We start from the raw sequence: 16,716 nt of genomic DNA on the forward strand, positions 1-16,716 counted from the left end.
ATGTGACCTTGTTTGGTATGACACAGAACTACCAACTTTGAACAGGCATCCCAAGTAACCCTGACCCATGATACATTGCGCTTGTTACCAAGGTTAGAGAGCTTCTCGAGGATCGAAGATGACGGTGCGAAATCTTCCATTCTGGGTTTCAGCATGGCTTTTTATTTCGGGTATTATTTGCACAATTGATGCTTTGTTTGTCATTCTGCGTCCTCATACCCTACAAGGAGGAAAATGGAACCACATCGTCCAGCCTTGTAAGCATAAATCTCATGTTTGCTAATGTCACGCGTAAGTGCACAGAAAAGTAACGAATGTTGCATGTTACATTTGATCGCTCGGTGCGATTAAGAACACTTTATACTCAATTTTTTTAGAGTTTGTTTTTGTACCCTTCAAGCTGAATAAAAACGGATGTATTTGTCATTCTTGCGAGATAAATGTTGGAAAAAGTTGTTGTACGTGCCTCAACTTTGAAGCAAGGGCCGATACAGAAAGACGAGCTTACTTACATTGAAATACTCCAAAGTTTTAAATTCCATAAAGCAAACTGTAACGTGACTAAGTTGCAATGTCATTCTATTTAATTTCTCTTTCAGACAATCTTTACCTCCAAGTTGATTTAAGATACTCAGATCTCACGGACACATTTGTCAAGGGAATAAGCTTGTAAGTTTGCATCAGTGAAATTGAAGGTAGAATTAAATTGTAACTGGCAATAGTTCATGACTTAGTTCCGAATTGGTTTGAAGGTAAAGTTAGAATATGAGGGTAACTGTCATAGCTGTCAGAGACTTTTTTGCTTCCTTGCACAAAATCATTTTATTTGATGATGGTCCATTTGTTCAATTCTTCTCTAAAAGCAAGAGATCCATCCCATTCGGGGCTTATCCTGGTTTGTGAATCATGAAGCAATGATGAGAAATGCTGAATGGGATGCTGACCGTTCAAAGTATCAAATCCCCCTCCCCCCTTCCCAGGCATTCTGTCAGGCTTCCTGGGCAGTTTTCTGGTACCCATCAATACTCCTCTGCAGAGAGAGGCACTGCATGAGTAAAGACTGGGCAAGATCTCCAACCCAGACCTTTAAAAGTCAATCCATTCAGGCTGCTTCAGAATTTTATCTTGTTACTCTGAGGGTTCAAAAATACCCATTCATATTCTGTGGTCAAATGAAACACTGTGAGAATAAAGAAATTGATCAAATGAAACTGATGACAGCTGTAACTGGAACCTTTTGAACATAAGTCTAGCACATTCACCACTGGACCCCTGCATTTCCTTTTCCTAGATTGAATATGTAATTCTCCTACTGTCAACCAAACAATTCTTATAATCTTTGTTCAGAGAATTTAATATTGGATCACCTAATTATCCCCAAATTGATAATTTTCTTTATCCTCATCACTTATCTGGTTGATATTTTATGGATATTGCAAGGAGGAAGTCGATCTTGGTCACTCATGGGAGTTAAAGGGTTAAGTCTACCACTCTGATTGATGTTGATATTCATCTGCCACCTATTATTTTGTGTCTCAGGATGAATCTGGTAGAGGTGTTTCTCAACTATGTTGTTTTAGCCATAGTAAGTACATTTTGCACAACAGTTTTATTGATTTTGTAACTGATGATATGATGTCAAGGATCTTTGTGTCCTGCCAACTTTGTTGTAAATCATTTCTGCTGCTAGAGCCTCTTCATCCTTTTTGTCTTGACCATTGCGACAATCCTTTAGTTGGCAAGCAAGCAAACAGAAGTGTGGCAAACATAGTGTTTGGCTCACTTAATAAATCAAGTAATACAACCTGTAATGTCCTCCTGTTGATGACATATTTTACACCAACTTTTTAACAATATTGAAGGTTGCCAAGAGGTGACTTTTTGAAAAGATGAACTTGGAGCCCTTCTCTACCTAGAGTGATATTCTGGTCAGGAGTATTACAGTTTTACAGTTTAAATATTGATTGCTTTATATTTTCTCAGAAAACTCAGCTCTGATCATTTTTTTATTTATTTCAGCACATCAGTGGGAAATCAGGGCTCTCAGTCCTGCTTGCCTTCATGGTTAGCACAATGACATTTTCCAAGACAGTGTTGTATTTCCTGGTGTCTACTTCACTGTGTAATGGGGAACACTTTGTGAACCATTCGGATTGGAGGAAAACAGTATTGTTGTACATCATTCCAAATGGCTTCTGGATTGTCATTCCTTTCTTTTGCATGGTGGCCACAGGAAGTATATTAGTACACAGCATGGAAAGCGGTCAACTACCCAAAGAGAAGAAGAAATCCCAGTAACCTTTGACACCCAGACATCAGAATCCATATTCTACTGAACAGACAAAGATAGTTTACTTGTTTTTTATATCAGCAATCATTTTATTTATTCTTATGATCTTAACCCCTTAACTCCCAAGATCTCATTGGTAATTCTCCTCACTGTCTGCCAAACGATTCTCATCATGTTAGTTTGGAGAATTTGGTATTGAATCAATTAGTAATCTCATAATTGATATTTCCTTTTAATCTCATCACTTGCCAGCATGATATTGTATAGATATAGTAAGGAGAAATTATGTCTTGATCACTCATGGGAGTTAAAGGGTTAATAAATGAATCTGCAGTATTACTGTAGGGAGAAATTAGAAGCTGATTTTTTTAGGACTTACAGTGAAGGGTTGCAGTAAAACTTCATAGTCTTTTTTCACTGATTTAGTAGGTTTTCAATTTTGTGTTGAAATGACTCTTTGTTTTAATGGAATGGTTCTACTTTCCTTAATCTGTCACCCATCTGATACAAAACTAAAACTATTCATGGCTGAGTCATTCAAAATTTTTTCTCTTGCTTCAGTCAGTTTCCCTCACTTTTAGTTTGAGCTGAGTCCTTACTGGCACTTTATAAAATTTACCATTGTTCTTATTGGCCTTTGTAATAAACAAACAATACTTGAAATGTCCTGGTTTTTAACACCATCAGAATGTCCTTTATTGCATTCTCAAAGACTTCATGAAACAAGGATATAAAAATGCTGTTTTCAAACAATAATTTATCTTTTGCTTGGAGTGCGGATAAGTTGTGTGGAGAAATAATATTCGTTCTCATTCTTCCTTGACAGAAATTTTTAATGATTTTCATGCCCAAATTTGTCTTGCTGCTATTTTTATATCAGGAACAATTGGATTAGCAATTTACATGATCTAAATTTGGCTACAATTAGTTTTTTTTTTTCAGAAATAGCGCAATGAGACCCTTAAATCAATTGATCTTGAAGATCCAAAATGTACTGCTAACTCTATGTACTTGCTTACCTGTACGGTAGGGGTAAAGGTAGTTATTGGTAAGATAGCTAACAAGACATATATGTTATCAGTGTATCATTAGGCTAATTTTTTCTGTTTCTAAAAGAACTTTTCTGCTGTTTTAGGAGACAAGAGAAACTTCTAGTCTATTATCAATCTATACTGAATAAAGATTAAGTCACCACTGATTTTACATACCAATAAAAGAAGAGATATGTATATTTTTAGCTTATGAAGTAAAGTCCATTGTCAGAGCCAAGTGTGTGGTAGTTTTTCAATTATGCCTTGGTACATTAACATTGTTTTAGTTTCCTTTACTAGAGCAAAGATAAGCTACACTTAGATTTGTGCGAATTTACACTTGAAGAAACTGACAAACCTATCAAAATGTCATAAAACAGTCTTTGCTTCTTCCATTCCTACCTTCCTCCCTTAATTCCAAAACTGTCTTTGAAAATGTTTTGAATCCTGAGAGCATCACAAGCAATGCAATTTACAAGCTGCAGCATCAATACTTTGACTGTTCTTCTTTGCCAAGTTCATTTTGGCTCACAATCAATTCATCTTCTTCAGTGCTATATACCAGCACTTCTCCTCATGCCTCTCTATGAGCACTTGCTTGCAGATTTCAAATAAGGTGCATGCATGCTCAATAACCCCCTCCCCCCCCCCCCCCATCTAATATTGAACTCCTTAGAGGCAACCTTAAGTGAACTTTCCTAGTTCCTCATGGCAAATCTCCATACTATGATTCTGTATACATCAACACATTTTGTATCAAGTCAGACTCAGTAGCCTATGTTCAACATGTCAGAAGGTTTGATGGGAAAACTGGGGTGAGGTTTCTCAAAATGAAGAAAAAAAGCAAATTAAAAAAAGAAGAGTAGACACAATTATCCATTGTGGTTTGATTTGTTTCTTTTGGCTGTTCTTTTCCTTAGACAATTTTTTCACTGAAATTATATTATCAAGACAATTAGACTTAGATTAAACGACGGTTTAGAAATATGAGACGTGCCTCTTTACAAAATAATTTTATCCAGAGAGCTTTTCATCAAGCCTCGCGCAATTTGAAGCCCACATAATTTTATCACGCCATTTTGGCAAACTTCTACAAACCATTACATTTTAGAACTTACTCTTGCGTGACTATAGGGACAGGCTGTTTTAAATCTGACCCACAAGACGTTGCGTGATCATTTCATAGAGAGTGGCCCAAGATTAAACATGGCTGGGCGAATTCTTCCATTTTGGGTAGCAGTTTGGCTCGTTATTTCAAGTATTGTGGTCACGATCGACGCTTTGTTTGTACTTTTACGACCCCATACACTACCAGATGGAAAATGGAACTTCCTTTTTGAACCATGTAAGTATTTTTTGCATCTGTTGATTGCATTCAGGTCACGCAATTTTATCCACGTTCGTACTAACGTGGAGTTTTCATTAACTTGTGTTATATCTTCTTAAAATTCCTTTAAAAGTCTGTTTCTGTAACAATTTTTTGTTTTTTCCTTCAGACAACATTTTCATCGAAGTTGATCCTAGGTACAAAGATCTGAAAGACACATTTGTCATTGGGCAAAGCTTGTAAGTTTTCCACAAATACTGAGGAATGATGAAAGTTTGATAGATAACATTTTCAACCTATGTACAGTTGAAATCAGTAAATACCTGTTAATCAAACTCTTTAATCTGTATGTGTTAAATGCATCTGAGTCTCAAATTCCAAAAAAGTGTGTTCGTTTCGCACATTTCTCTCTTTTCAGTTGATTATTGCACGGTTATGATATTTTCATTCTTACTAATAATACACAGTATTTCCTCGAATTCATATGTACCCGGGCGCTTAATTAAAACTTTGGTCAAAAGCGGGGGCGCTTTTGGAAGGTGGGCACCGAATCGTAAGGGTGCGCTTATTTAGTTAGCGCAGCAATAAAACAAAAAATCTAAAGAACAGATATCACATTGAGGAACTCTACTCTGCAAGTACATGGAGTTAGAAATAACTAGAAATGAAAAAAAATACTCTCTTCTTCTGATTCCACGCTAGTTAATGCTTAAAAAGTTAGAGATAGAGATTAAGTGGCAATAGAAACAGATTTTACTTGTAATTCCCTACTATTGAGGGGGGGGAAGGCTACTTTAGAGGCAGGCTTGTTTGAAATTATGGCCTAGGGGATGGGTGCTTTTTAGAGTTTGGACCCTTATTCTTGGAAATACAGTAAATACCTTTCACTAAGGTTGTTGTTGTATCTCTTTTTTTGCTAGCATGAATTTGTTGGAGATGTGTCTCAACATTGTCATTTTGACAATGGTGAGTGTATTTATTAGTCACCAAACTGTTACAAAATTAACAAGTAGATTCCATGTTTCTGAGTGTCTGTTTAATTAATAGATCACTAATGACATCAAAATGTAGTTGGTAAGAACCAATGAAATGCGTTTGTAATTCAGCTCATTATATAACTAATTTTATGGTCCCTTTTTGTAGCAAAACAGCAGCAAAGATGGATTGGCAGTGCTGCTTGCCTTCATGGTGAGCACAATGACATTATCCAAGACAGTGTTTTATTTCCTTGTCTCCAGCAAGTTGTGTAGCGGCCATCACTTTCTGAGCCACAATGATTGGAAGACATTAGTTTTTTTATTTATTGTTCCAAATGGTATCTGGATAGTTCTTCCCTTACTCTGTATGGTGGCCACAGGACAAATAATGATTGATCACATGAGAAATGGACAACCATCAGAAGAAGAACATCTGAAATCTCAGTAAATTTCTGCTGAACCATAGCCCCATACATATTATTTTTCATCTTGAAAAATAAAAGCTGAGATTGAATAGTAGTTTAGCCTGCAATGCAAGTGGTTGATTGTCAATCAGAGGTAGATTGCACCATGCCACAGGCTACAAATAGTCATGATTGTAAAAAAAATTTCGAAATGACATTTTCACAAAATAAACTATTTCCCTTCACAAAAATGACTTCAATCATTTCTACTCTTCATTCTTTACAAGCCTATGATATCTTTTTTTCCATCTCAGCTACCCATGTTTTAAATGGCAAGGGGACTTATGGAAATTCCTCAAACCAAGAGAAATTAATCTTGCCAAAACTGTCCCTCACGATTGAAAGAGCGACTACCAAAGATATGCCTCTTGCAGAATGTGAAACTTGTTGTGCTTTGAGGAGATTCAAGGGCAGATTATGTAAATGGAGGGAATTTAAAAATCACAAGCCTCCTCTTGCTTTGAAAACGCAAAAAATGCCATCTGTTTTACAGGTTCTACCCTTGTACGAAATGTATCACAGGCAGTAAATAAAATTCATAGTTGGATGTTGGAAGTGAAAGTCTGATATCCACTTACCAATCGTGACGTATCGCGTTGCGTGACTAGGTCCAAAACCTTACCCACACTACCTTGCGCAATTTCCCAGGTCCGTAGGATATCGGACCATATCACAGATGGCGGGGCAAAATCTTCCAATTTGGGTCGTTGTCTGGCTCTTTTTCTCAAGTATTATGGTCACAATCGACGCCTTGTTTGTGATTTTGCGACCCCATACACTACCGGGAGGAAAATGGAACTATCTCTTTCTGCATTGTAAGTTGTACTTTAGGACCGAAGTATGACTCAGCTAGAAGTCACGCAAAAAGTAGAAGAAACGATTTGTCTCTGCAAAGTTTTCAGTAGCTTGTTACATAGCCCAGTAGTCTTAGGATCAAATTTAGACATACTTTGATTTTGTTTGTTTCAGATAATATTTACATTCACGTCGACAAAAGATACGCCGATGTAGATGACACTTTTAATTACGGACAAAGCTTGTGAGTTTTTTCAACTACAGTTAGCTTCCCTCGTAGTAAATAATATTGTGAGCTCCCTGATCAGTGATATCAAAATCGCCGTATGAGGCAGCATGGTTTTACTGCTGATGCACTTTAAATATTCTGAGTGTGAATGCTTCTATTCTATAACGGCTGTGTAGGTACCTGTCAACTTTCCTTAGGTAAGATAGTTGATCAATATTTTTTCATATCATTAGCACCGCAATTTACAATGAAGAATTATAAAATAATTCAAATAGTACGCGCGCTCTGATTGGCCACAAAACCATTTTACATGAGCGTATGTAAACACGGTTTTCGTTCCTTACATAGCCCAATGTAAACACGCGGGAGGTTGGGAGAACACGAGATAAGCGTAGGAAACCACGACGCGAAGCGGAGTGGTTTCCAGCTTATCAGGTGTTCTCCCAACCTCCCAAGTGATTACATTGGGCTATGTAAACACGGAAACCATTTTACATTTCTTTTATTAAATAAGTAATGAAAGAGGAACGAAAACCGTGTTTACATACGCTCATGTAAAATGGTTTTGTGGCCAATCAGAGTGCGCGTACTATTTAAATTATTTTATAAAACATTTTCAGGACATTACTTTCGATATTACTGAATATGTTCCAATGACTTGCAAACATTTCCAAAGACTCTTGAAGATGTTGCAATGAATTTCAAATTCTTCAAATGTACGTAGTGGTGCAAGGCGCCAAACCTGGGGAGACTACATCGAAGTGTTGGCAAGATTACCACAACGACCTTTAGGACTCAAATGCAAAAAACCTACCTGTTACTCCCCCTTTTCTTATCCTGGAAAGGAGATGGTGTACATATACTGGCTGTTCTTTTACTATATGTCATTCAGTTAATTCTATATTGCAAACTGACACAAACTGAACTTGGGTATTGGAGGCTAGAGGGGGTATGATCTCTTTCTGAAGAATTTTTTATTCTTTGTTATTATTAATGGTAATAGGACTGGATGGAATCCAGTTTGGTCTGTAATCATAGGAGTGGTAACAAAATTGGAGAAATGCATCACAGGAGTCCGATTTGTTTATCATGAATATGATTACAGACCAAATTGGAGGACACTAAGTCTTATTACAATTTCCAAGAAACTGAAGAACAATAGCCAAGCTATGAAGGAAAGGAAAAAGTTGCATGAAAGGTTGTAAATGTTTGATTAAAACTACAACTTTGAAAGTGATTGGCTTATTGGACTGTACGATAACAAACTGTCTGTTAACAACTTAGCAAGTGAATTAGTGGAAAATAAGAGTTTTTTTAAACCAATCACAATTTAAGAAACTGTAATTTTTATTATTATTATTATTATTGTTATAGGCTCTTTTGAACAGTTCTATTGACTAAATGCTGTGTTATTGTATTTGTGGTATCAAGAGAGACAGTGACTGATTTCAGTTCCCTCTTCAGGGTGTGAAATTAATTTTTTTTCTGATTGCCACTTGGCTCCTAAATTCTTCAAAATGGTAGCCAATTCAAGAAAAGTTGGTCTCCATTTTCCAAGACAAACAAAACCATTTTTACGCTGTCAGCGTTCTAGACAGACCCTCAAAAATTAAGTTAGGGAAAAGATCTTCAACATGCTACAAAGTGGACACTAGGATGGATGATATTCAATGTTCAGGCTCACCTAAATCCAAGATGGTATCTATTTATTGATAGAGATGCATGTACTGCATTTTGGAAACAAACTTAACGAGGAAGTTTGCAGTGGATTTATAATTTTAATTCACTATATCTCTTGGAATGGTTATGATAAAACATTCTAGTTGCCAATTTGGCAACTAATTTTCAGAGTTTGGTCACCAAAGTGAAAAATTTAGTTGCATTGGCACCTATATTAGATGCAATTTCATGCCCTGCTCTTTCTAATTCTCCAGATCCACCCCAGTTGGATTCTTTTATTTCAGATTCAACTCACCATCTTCCTCATGACATATATTTCTTTTACTCTTGTCTCAGCATGAATCTGGTGGAAATGTGTCTCAATGTCATTTCTTTAATAATGGTGAGTGGTTTTGCAGTTGTCTCTCACTCATAACAAACAAATAAGGTGTTTATTTATTGTGTGATAAAGCTCCAAATTTTCCATACCCATACCCTTTGAACCCTACCAATCAGTATGCACACTCTCCGTACTGTTGTCTATACATTTCCTGATGTACTTGCAAGGAGGATTTGTTTGAAAATCAAGATTGTGTCCAGTTTTTGATCATATTCTGAATTCTCATGACCTTAATATGTGATTAAGGGGTGATATTGTAAGGAGAAATTAGATGCTAATAACTCTGAGAAGTTAAGAAACTGAGGAGAAAGGGGGGTGCTTACCGAGAGGTGCTTATTTGCTATACTGGCAATGGGATGGAGGCAATTTTGGGGGAAAAGTTACATACTTGAAATTTTTTTTCTTTTTCTAGTATAACAGGGGAAAAGTTGGACTATCAGTGTTGGTTGCCTTCATGGTGAGCACAATGACATTTTCCAAAACAGTATTCTACTTCCTCGTCTCTAGTGAGTTGTGTGGTGGACAACACTTTGTGAACCACAATGACTGGAAGTCTGCAGTGTTTTTATACATTATTCCAAATGGCATCTGGATACTTGTTCCCTTCCTCTGTATGGTGACCCTAGGAAATATTATAGTAGATCATGCAGGAAATGGACAACCAACAGGGAAGAAAACAAAATCTTATTAAGTAGGAATTTTTAAATTGATCATATCATTGATTTGTGTGGTAATTCTTTAATTAGTAATTCTCAGGCTTGAACTCAGCATGTGACGTAAATGAGGTACTTACAGCGTTTCACTTAGTTAATTAAGTCTTAAAAGAAACAAAATTATAGAAAAAGCATTTTGATGTCACCTTCGCAATCCTTTCCAAAATATCCTGGAGCACATTTGCATGAATACTTGTAATCATCGTAGTCAGCCACACAAGTTGCATTGTTCATACATATTAACCATTTAACTCCCAAGATCTGATTATCAATTCTCTCCTCTACCTGCTACATATTGCTTAGTAAATCAGTTTCAAGAATTTGGTGTTGGATCAAGATAACAGCATATACCTGATTAGTTTGAGTATTCTTATCACCTGTTTGCTGGATAATGTATGGCTATTAAAGGGAGAAGATACATATTAATCACTGTTGGGAGTTTAAGAGTTAAGCATGGTGGAACCCTGAACAAAGGTAACAGGGAAAGTTAATGAAAACTTTTCATAGCCACAACAGATTGTATCCCATTAGTAAAGGTGAACTCTGACCTGAGGTGTCTAATGGAAAAGGTTCCATTGTATAAGGGCGAACAACATTCCCCTAACTTGGAAAGTAAGGAATATGCCTTTGTTTGTAACCAATGTTCAGAAGAATAAGCATGTGCACAGCATGAGCTTAGAGATTTTGGGAAAAAGGTCTGTGAGTGCTCCCAATAGGAGTCCACAGCACCACCTGCCAATTAGTACTATGGACAATCTACAACTAGAGCTACGCAAGACTCATGGCAGGCTAGGCTGTTTCACCAGGTCAATAGTGACAAACTTCCTGCCTATTGCTGGGACAGGAATGTCAAAATGTAATGCTTCTGCACAATGAGGATGTTAAAATTAATGTGCTAGAGTACTTGGCTCGATTGTATGAAGGGCCAATAAAGCTATCCAACACAAAATAAATAAATGAATAAATCGCTATCCAACTGGTAAGTGATGGCAAAATGTATAGCATTACCCACCGGGCAGAGATTTATCCTGTGGATGGTTTTATCCGACCTTCAATCAACCACGACCTTATATATTGGGGGTAAATAGGATAAGTCGATAATAAATAGGAACATCATCATTTGTCAATACCATTCCTTTTTGGCATACAGGGGAAAGAAATTTGTTAAGAAATTTGCAAAGTAAATGTACTTGAAGTTCACATTAAATGACAAGTATGCTTTACTGCTTCAACAGTTGAAACCATTTTGTAGTCATGCTACATTAATAGCACTATTAATGTTCATGAGCTGTTTTCAAATTGTAAAATTAACTTAATTTAGTGTATGTTTAAGCACTCAAGACAAAGGTTTCTTTTTTTGGTGAGTGACACCATAACTTATGAAGTCATAGTTGTCTTGTGATGTAAGTAAGAATCTCTTAAAACTATGGAACATCAAATACAATTACACTATGTTCACTGCTAAGCACAGAGAAATGTTCATAAAGTTCATGATTTCCTCTTGTTTTAAATAATGAAAAATCAATAAATATTTTCCCTTTATTTTTTATGACAAAGTTTTCTCTCTCTACAGATATACATCTTAGTTAGTTAAATTAATGATCAGTATATCAGCCATAATGAAAGAACTCTACCAATTAACTTATTAAGATAGATAAAAAAGCTGCAAAGTCTTTCTGCAACAACAACTATGTTGTCTCTTGTTTATCACTGTATTGCCTTTTTTCCAGATTGTCAGTCATTTTCCTGGACTGCAAGGAAAAAAATATAGTGCAGACGTGACTATTTACATTCAAAGTGACTTTGACAATGAAGAAGTTTTATCATTGTTTTCAACAATTGCAGTGGATTTAAAAGATGAGTGAATGATTGTTGTATTGGAATATATTAACAAACATTTTCCAGATTTCAGCAATGCATGGCTTCTCCCTTGTGAAATGGTTTCACACGGGACCTGTCCATTGTGAAAGCCACTGTGGGTCACGATTCTCTCGCCTGTCTTTTGTTGCTAAGCTCTGTAATTTTTGCATCAAACTTTCCCTTTCTGTTTAGGAGATAGAGAGTACAAAAGTTTGTGGTCAATTGTCATCAGTAAATCATGAAAAAAAGATTTGATAAAAAAATATATTTGAAATTGACTTTCCAAATGAAAGTATTTGCCATTAAGATGAAGTGTGATTCATTTGGAGGGTTATTTGGAAAAAAACAAGATTAAATTATAAAATAATAATTATAAAATTATACTAAAATTATAATTGACTTCCTAAAATTAATGTTCTTCTCCTAATTAGTTGCCTTATTTTTCCTCAGTCTATGACTATTGTTTTTTTTAACAATCTACTATTCTTGTTTCTAAGATTTTTCTTATTTGGATAACGTTTGTCATTAACAACTTTCTCATGAAAATTGAACAGTATATGAACTTTGACTTTCTCTATTTCTTTTTTTCAAGCAAATTGTTTGGCAGACTCTTACCATATGGCTTTGCAGTTTTTAAATACTCATCCAATCTTGGAATTTCTGCATACTGGTCATATTTAGATCTTTCCTAAAAAATGACAATAATGATCAGACCCAAGATCAGATCAACCTTGAACAAATTTTTTCAGATACAAATCATTCAACATTTACTCTAAAGCCCCTTGGGTGTCTATGTCATCCCATCCCAATGCATCCCAGATGGGGGATATTTCTATAGGAAGTTCTGTAATAATCTTCAGGGCTCCTACAATTATAGTTATTTATAAATTGCATTATTTTCAACTTTCTTGATAAAATGCTTAGTTTATTTTGTTTGTTTGTTTTTTTAAAATTTTTTTTGGTTCATAAGAAGCACTTCAAATTTTGGTTTAAAAAAATTGAACTTCTTCCCGGTATTTGCTTACTGTGTGATGATTTTGTCATTGGTTTTAATTACACTGACCTTAAGAACAGCAGACTTGTCAACATAATCTCTTGAGTAATGTGTTTGTCCATAAAGATGCATTTGGGGAGAATTGTAGGATACTGTAGGAACTTGAGAAGTAATAAGGAAAGAATCAAATCTTTAATCAATGATCTTTACATCAAGTATGATTTTACCATTCTACTGAACAAAAATAAAAGAAACAATGGTGATGTTTATAATTAGTAATAATATTTTAAAGGCACATTGTTTATGAATGACAGACATTAAATTTGTGTCTTTAATTAAAGTCCATGTTTTGAGTTGTAATTTTTTCAACAAATAAATTCTTGTTCTGTTATATGTTGTGTTACTCCTGTGCCAATCGAGCTTTGGGGGATTTTAGTGAAGTTGTGTCATGTGCTTGCACATTCTTGTTTCACCTTAAAAATTTGCTAAAATAAACATGGTTATGCTGCTGGAGATGGCCTCATCTTTAAGAATCTTAACCTCCACTATCTATGGAAGGAGACTAATGGACCAAAACAATTCTGTTCTTTTAAATTACAAAAGTATCTAAAGTTAATTCCACTGCTATCAAGGAAAATTATCAGAAGACAACATAATGCTTTCTCTGACCTACCTGCACCCACAGCTGACTTATACTTGTTCCTGTTACACCCAAAACGTGTAAAGTTTGCTGATAATGTATGCCTTACAACAGGTACCTGATAACTGTACCGGGAGGTGGAGTCCAATGTATGGGGAGGTTTGTACAGAGAGGGAGTAAGATTTCCCTCAAACACAGTACAAACATTCACCCCTTTAAAAAAAAAAAAAAAGACAAAAAGCTGTTATCCTTTGTCAAGAAATTCAATATTGGTTCCAAAACATTTGAAACAGGTAGTAAAACTTTGTTGAGAATTAAATTAATTCAATAAACTTAGCAATTAATGATGTTGAGCAGTCTGTGTTTAAATTTAGATTAAAATTAGTTTGGTTTACCAAAATATACTGTGGGTCATTAGCAACACAAGAAATTAAAATAATAAAACCCATGGCCAGCATATATCCTCCAAGAAATATTGTTCCCTTCTCTTTAAAACAATAAGGAGTTGGTTATCATTTTCTATTGATCCCAGGACTTTTTCTGCCAAAAACTTTTTCAAAAATATACCACAAAAAATTAAAATCAACCTCATTTGCAAAATTACAGATTTTAGGCAAGAAAAGAAGGGATTAGTTACACGTAATATTTGCTGCATTTTTTACTTGCGTTACTGCTTATATACTACCTCAGACATCCTCATGATCTGATTAAAATTTCATGACTCACCCAATTATTACATCATTTCCAGGAACAGACATAATTGACGGCAAGAAGCCATAGAGCTAATTAGAACTACTGGTTTGGCCTTACCTTGTGGAATTCCTGTGTAATCACTGTGATAAGTAGATTTAAGCTCATCTTTACACACTTCATTCATTACTTCTGGGTCAATATCTTCAGCAGGGACTGATGGAAAACGGCCTGAGAATTTCCATGTCATGAATGCCTATGGAATTGAGATCACAACAATAAATCGTGGAAAAATTGTAAGACTAACAAACTTACTTCTAGAATTTTAAGCTCGTTTTAACACTTTTGGCGAAATTTTTTTTGTTTGTACAGAATAACTCGCAAATTAATTGAAGAGTTTCCCTTCCTGTACATTTTAGTTGTTATCGAGATAAATTCTCCTATCCAAACATAATTCTGCTGGACAGTCAGACTATCAAAGTATATTTTGTTAAGCTAATCATACTGAAAAACTAGTTATTCCTAATTAGAATAGTTAAAAAACATGCTGAAAATATGGTAGCTGCAGTTAAATCACGCAAGTTGTCTTTGTAATGAGTGAAAATTTTCGATTCGTAAAAAAAAAAAAAAAGGATATTATCATTCGCTGCGAGCAGGATTCGAACCTACGCACGGAGACCGTATTGGATTTCAAGTCCAACGCCTTAACCACTCGGCCATCGCAGCTAGACCCTTCGATAAGGGGTTAAAGAATTTAGCTATTACTTCGAAGGCTAATGGTGGACATTTATTCATTAGAGAACACCTTTAAAATGAAAATTATCACGCAAATAAGCGTTTACACTTGGTATAACCACAACTGTATTGATTTCAAATGTTTCTAGCTATTTGTCACTCTTAACTTAAAGTAATCTCCCATCCCTACCTCGGAGGGGTGTGGATTATTCCTTCTGTTACCAGACGAGCTACCTGTGCGAATCCCTTCTTCTTTTTTTGTATTCTTTGCATTAAAATCAGCCTGATATGTTGTGGAGTTGTTGTTACTTCTACTTGGAAATATCTTGGAAGTCCTTGGTCTGCGTGAAAAGAAAGAACGATAAAACTAAATGAGGTTCACATTCCGTTGCTAGGATGCCGCAAATCATACACATAAAAATGAAAATCCCTCTACCTTGCATTCTCTGCCGGCGGACCGAAAGTTGCTCCGAATTCCCTTTTATTGGTTGTCATGTAGAACAACTCCGGGTTTTTTGTATAGCTTGGTTTGCTGTTCTCGGGGAAACGAGCGCATTGTGGCGGCACGCTTCGTGGTCGCGCGGGAGATACCGGAGTCCGCGATCGAGGGGCTATTTGCGAACAATAATAACAACAAATTAGGTTAATAAATTCTCTTTGACACTCTGAAGTTATCACTCTAAGAACTTCGCACCTCTTGAATACCACATTGCTGGATCTGGTGATACTCCAATCTTCTCCATGAGTTCTACACACCTCTCTTTATCAGCCTGAGTTCCCGAAGGAAAATACCTCGCAATGTTGTAAGCGAAGCCGGGTGTTACGACAGATTCGTCCAGCTGCAGAAAATTTAACGTGATGTAGTCAGTTTTAGTGATCAAGCCTACTGAAACTTGTCTTAAATTTAAGCTGTTTTACCTGCAAAGTTTGATCTTCGCTCCAAGCGCGCATGGGAGGATGCGGGATGGGACACCCAATTTGACGCGGCGCCATTGTTGAAGTCATAACTCGGTCGTGGTGAAAAGCGGAAGTGGTATGGAAATGTTTCAACACCGGAAGTGACGGTTTTCGCTAATTACGGCAAATAAACATTGTAATTTCCTCATCTTCGTTCTTTCCAAATTTTATTCTTAGTTTTGGATTTATGGCATGATATTAAGCTGTATCACGTCAAACGCTTGATAAAAGATAGTAGTAAACATCCGTCGAAAGTTAACTTTCATATATTTTGTCCGTCGAAACTTATAACCAACATTAATTGCTGTTTCATTATCCATGACATGATTTTCCAGTTCTCAATAAAAAAAAAATACCATAAAAGAAAGCAAGAAAATGGATAAAACTTCAATTTTTATTTGCACTTTGCAGCCGATGTGTTTCCGTTTTCTTTCGTCTTTGAATTAGATATTATTTCGCAGACACCTGTGTGTATTCACGAACCTTACTTTTCATGACCTTTCCTTGGAACTTCATTTTGCAACTCTTATCAAACCATACAAGTTTCTTTAAAAGCCTTTGCAGTTAATTGTAGAGATAAAGATACTTTCTGACTCTAACAGAAGCTATAGAACTACTTGAAGCACGACTTACACGTTGCTATGCAAATTGTGCAGGTGTAATTAAAAAGATCTCGCGCTTATACAGGGAAAAAGTGCGGAAAATACTTTTGTTTGTACTTACTTTGGGCAAAACGCATGTACGCGAATCTTTCACTTGTGTCATGCTCGCTCCGCAAAGAACAGAAAGAGCCAAAAAACTCTTTGAATCGTGTCAAGAATGTTTGGGTTTGAAAAGAAGCCAGCTATATCACTACGCAGAGCGCTTGACCGCAGAGACAGTAGAATCTGATTGGCTTAGACATCCATACAGACTGTGGGAAGCTGCTTCTTTAGTCCGGCGTAATTAAGTGTGA

At 35.9% G+C, this 16,716-nt stretch overlaps 4 protein-coding genes and 1 non-coding gene across 7 annotated transcripts; 3 read left to right on the forward strand and 2 right to left on the reverse strand.

The window, feature by feature from the left end:
• The first annotated feature begins 93 nt into the window (after nt 1-93).
• LOC131769360 (uncharacterized) lies at nt 94-3,554 on the forward strand. The gene is made up of 4 exons (XM_059085084.2): nt 94-257; nt 600-669; nt 1,540-1,585; nt 2,020-3,554. Exons 1-4 carry the CDS (start codon nt 119-121, stop codon nt 2,296-2,298), a joined length of 534 nt encoding a protein of 177 aa, XP_058941067.2. The 5' UTR covers nt 94-118; the 3' UTR covers nt 2,299-3,554.
• Nucleotides 3,555-4,500: 946 nt separating this feature from the next.
• Nucleotides 4,501-6,266, forward strand: LOC131769397 (uncharacterized). Its single transcript, XM_059085119.2, has 4 exons — nt 4,501-4,666; nt 4,818-4,887; nt 5,569-5,614; nt 5,792-6,266. Exons 1-4 carry the CDS (start codon nt 4,528-4,530, stop codon nt 6,071-6,073), a joined length of 537 nt encoding a protein of 178 aa, XP_058941102.1. The 5' UTR covers nt 4,501-4,527; the 3' UTR covers nt 6,074-6,266.
• A 474-nt stretch (nt 6,267-6,740) lies between these two features.
• Nucleotides 6,741-10,563, forward strand: LOC131769387 (uncharacterized). The gene is made up of 4 exons (XM_059085109.2): nt 6,741-6,904; nt 7,059-7,128; nt 9,130-9,175; nt 9,585-10,563. Exons 1-4 carry the CDS (start codon nt 6,766-6,768, stop codon nt 9,861-9,863), a joined length of 534 nt encoding a protein of 177 aa, XP_058941092.1. The 5' UTR covers nt 6,741-6,765; the 3' UTR covers nt 9,864-10,563.
• A 103-nt stretch (nt 10,564-10,666) lies between these two features.
• Nucleotides 10,667-16,601, reverse strand: LOC131769386 (testis-expressed protein 26). Of its 3 annotated transcripts, XM_066161406.1 has the most exons (10): nt 15,723-15,810; nt 15,499-15,643; nt 15,241-15,415; nt 14,995-15,145; nt 14,190-14,325; nt 13,413-13,592; nt 12,809-12,900; nt 12,361-12,433; nt 11,782-11,929; nt 10,667-11,636 (listed from the first exon to the last, which is right to left on the reverse strand). In XM_066161406.1, the coding sequence occupies exons 1-9, from the start codon at nt 15,807-15,809 to the stop codon at nt 11,829-11,831; spliced, it is 1,140 nt and encodes a 379-aa protein (XP_066017503.1). In that variant the 5' UTR covers nt 15,810; the 3' UTR covers nt 10,667-11,636; nt 11,782-11,828. The 3 variants fall into 3 exon arrangements, with proteins under 3 accessions (XP_066017503.1, XP_058941091.2, XP_058941090.2); XM_059085108.2 differs by lacking the exon at nt 15,723-15,810 and adding an exon at nt 16,485-16,601 and having other exon boundaries at nt 10,667-11,929; XM_059085107.2 differs by having other exon boundaries at nt 10,667-11,929.
• On the reverse strand, nt 14,714-14,795 carry Trnas-uga (transfer RNA serine (anticodon UGA)). Its single transcript has one exon. It is a non-coding gene; the product is annotated as a tRNA-Ser (tRNA).
• Nucleotides 16,602-16,716: the final 115 nt, after the last annotated feature.

Source organism: Pocillopora verrucosa, chromosome 14 (genome assembly GCF_036669915.1).
Source record: "Pocillopora verrucosa isolate sample1 chromosome 14, ASM3666991v2, whole genome shotgun sequence".
NCBI lineage: Eukaryota > Metazoa > Cnidaria > Anthozoa > Scleractinia > Pocilloporidae > Pocillopora > Pocillopora verrucosa.

What these genes read in the sequence shown, in the direction of transcription:
- LOC131769397 (XM_059085119.2), top strand. Translation starts at nt 4,528, where the DNA reads ATGGCTGGGCGAATTCTTCCATTTTGGGTAGCAGTTTGGCTCGTTATT. An exon ending in TTTGTCATTGGGCAAAGCTT is followed by an intron (nt 4,888 to 5,568) that starts GTAAGTTTTCCA and finishes TTTTTTTGCTAG; the next exon opens with CATGAATTTGTTGGAGATGT. An exon ending in ACATTGTCATTTTGACAATG is followed by an intron (nt 5,615 to 5,791) that starts GTGAGTGTATTT and finishes CCCTTTTTGTAG; the next exon opens with CAAAACAGCAGCAAAGATGG.
- LOC131769360 (XM_059085084.2), top strand. Translation starts at nt 119, where the DNA reads ATGACGGTGCGAAATCTTCCATTCTGGGTTTCAGCATGGCTTTTTATT. An exon ending in TTTGTCAAGGGAATAAGCTT is followed by an intron (nt 670 to 1,539) that starts GTAAGTTTGCAT and finishes TTTGTGTCTCAG; the next exon opens with GATGAATCTGGTAGAGGTGT. An exon ending in ACTATGTTGTTTTAGCCATA is followed by an intron (nt 1,586 to 2,019) that starts GTAAGTACATTT and finishes TATTTATTTCAG; the next exon opens with CACATCAGTGGGAAATCAGG.
- LOC131769387 (XM_059085109.2), top strand. Translation starts at nt 6,766, where the DNA reads ATGGCGGGGCAAAATCTTCCAATTTGGGTCGTTGTCTGGCTCTTTTTC. An exon ending in TTTAATTACGGACAAAGCTT is followed by an intron (nt 7,129 to 9,129) that starts GTGAGTTTTTTC and finishes CTCTTGTCTCAG; the next exon opens with CATGAATCTGGTGGAAATGT. An exon ending in ATGTCATTTCTTTAATAATG is followed by an intron (nt 9,176 to 9,584) that starts GTGAGTGGTTTT and finishes TTCTTTTTCTAG; the next exon opens with TATAACAGGGGAAAAGTTGG.
- LOC131769386 (XM_066161406.1), bottom strand. Translation starts at nt 15,809, where the DNA reads ATGACTTCAACAATGGCGCCGCGTCAAATTGGGTGTCCCATCCCGCAT. An exon ending in AGCAATGTGGTATTCAAGAG is followed by an intron (nt 15,416 to 15,498) that starts GTGCGAAGTTCT and finishes GTTCGCAAATAG; the next exon opens with CCCCTCGATCGCGGACTCCG. An exon ending in CCGCCGGCAGAGAATGCAAG is followed by an intron (nt 15,146 to 15,240) that starts GTAGAGGGATTT and finishes CTTTTCACGCAG; the next exon opens with ACCAAGGACTTCCAAGATAT.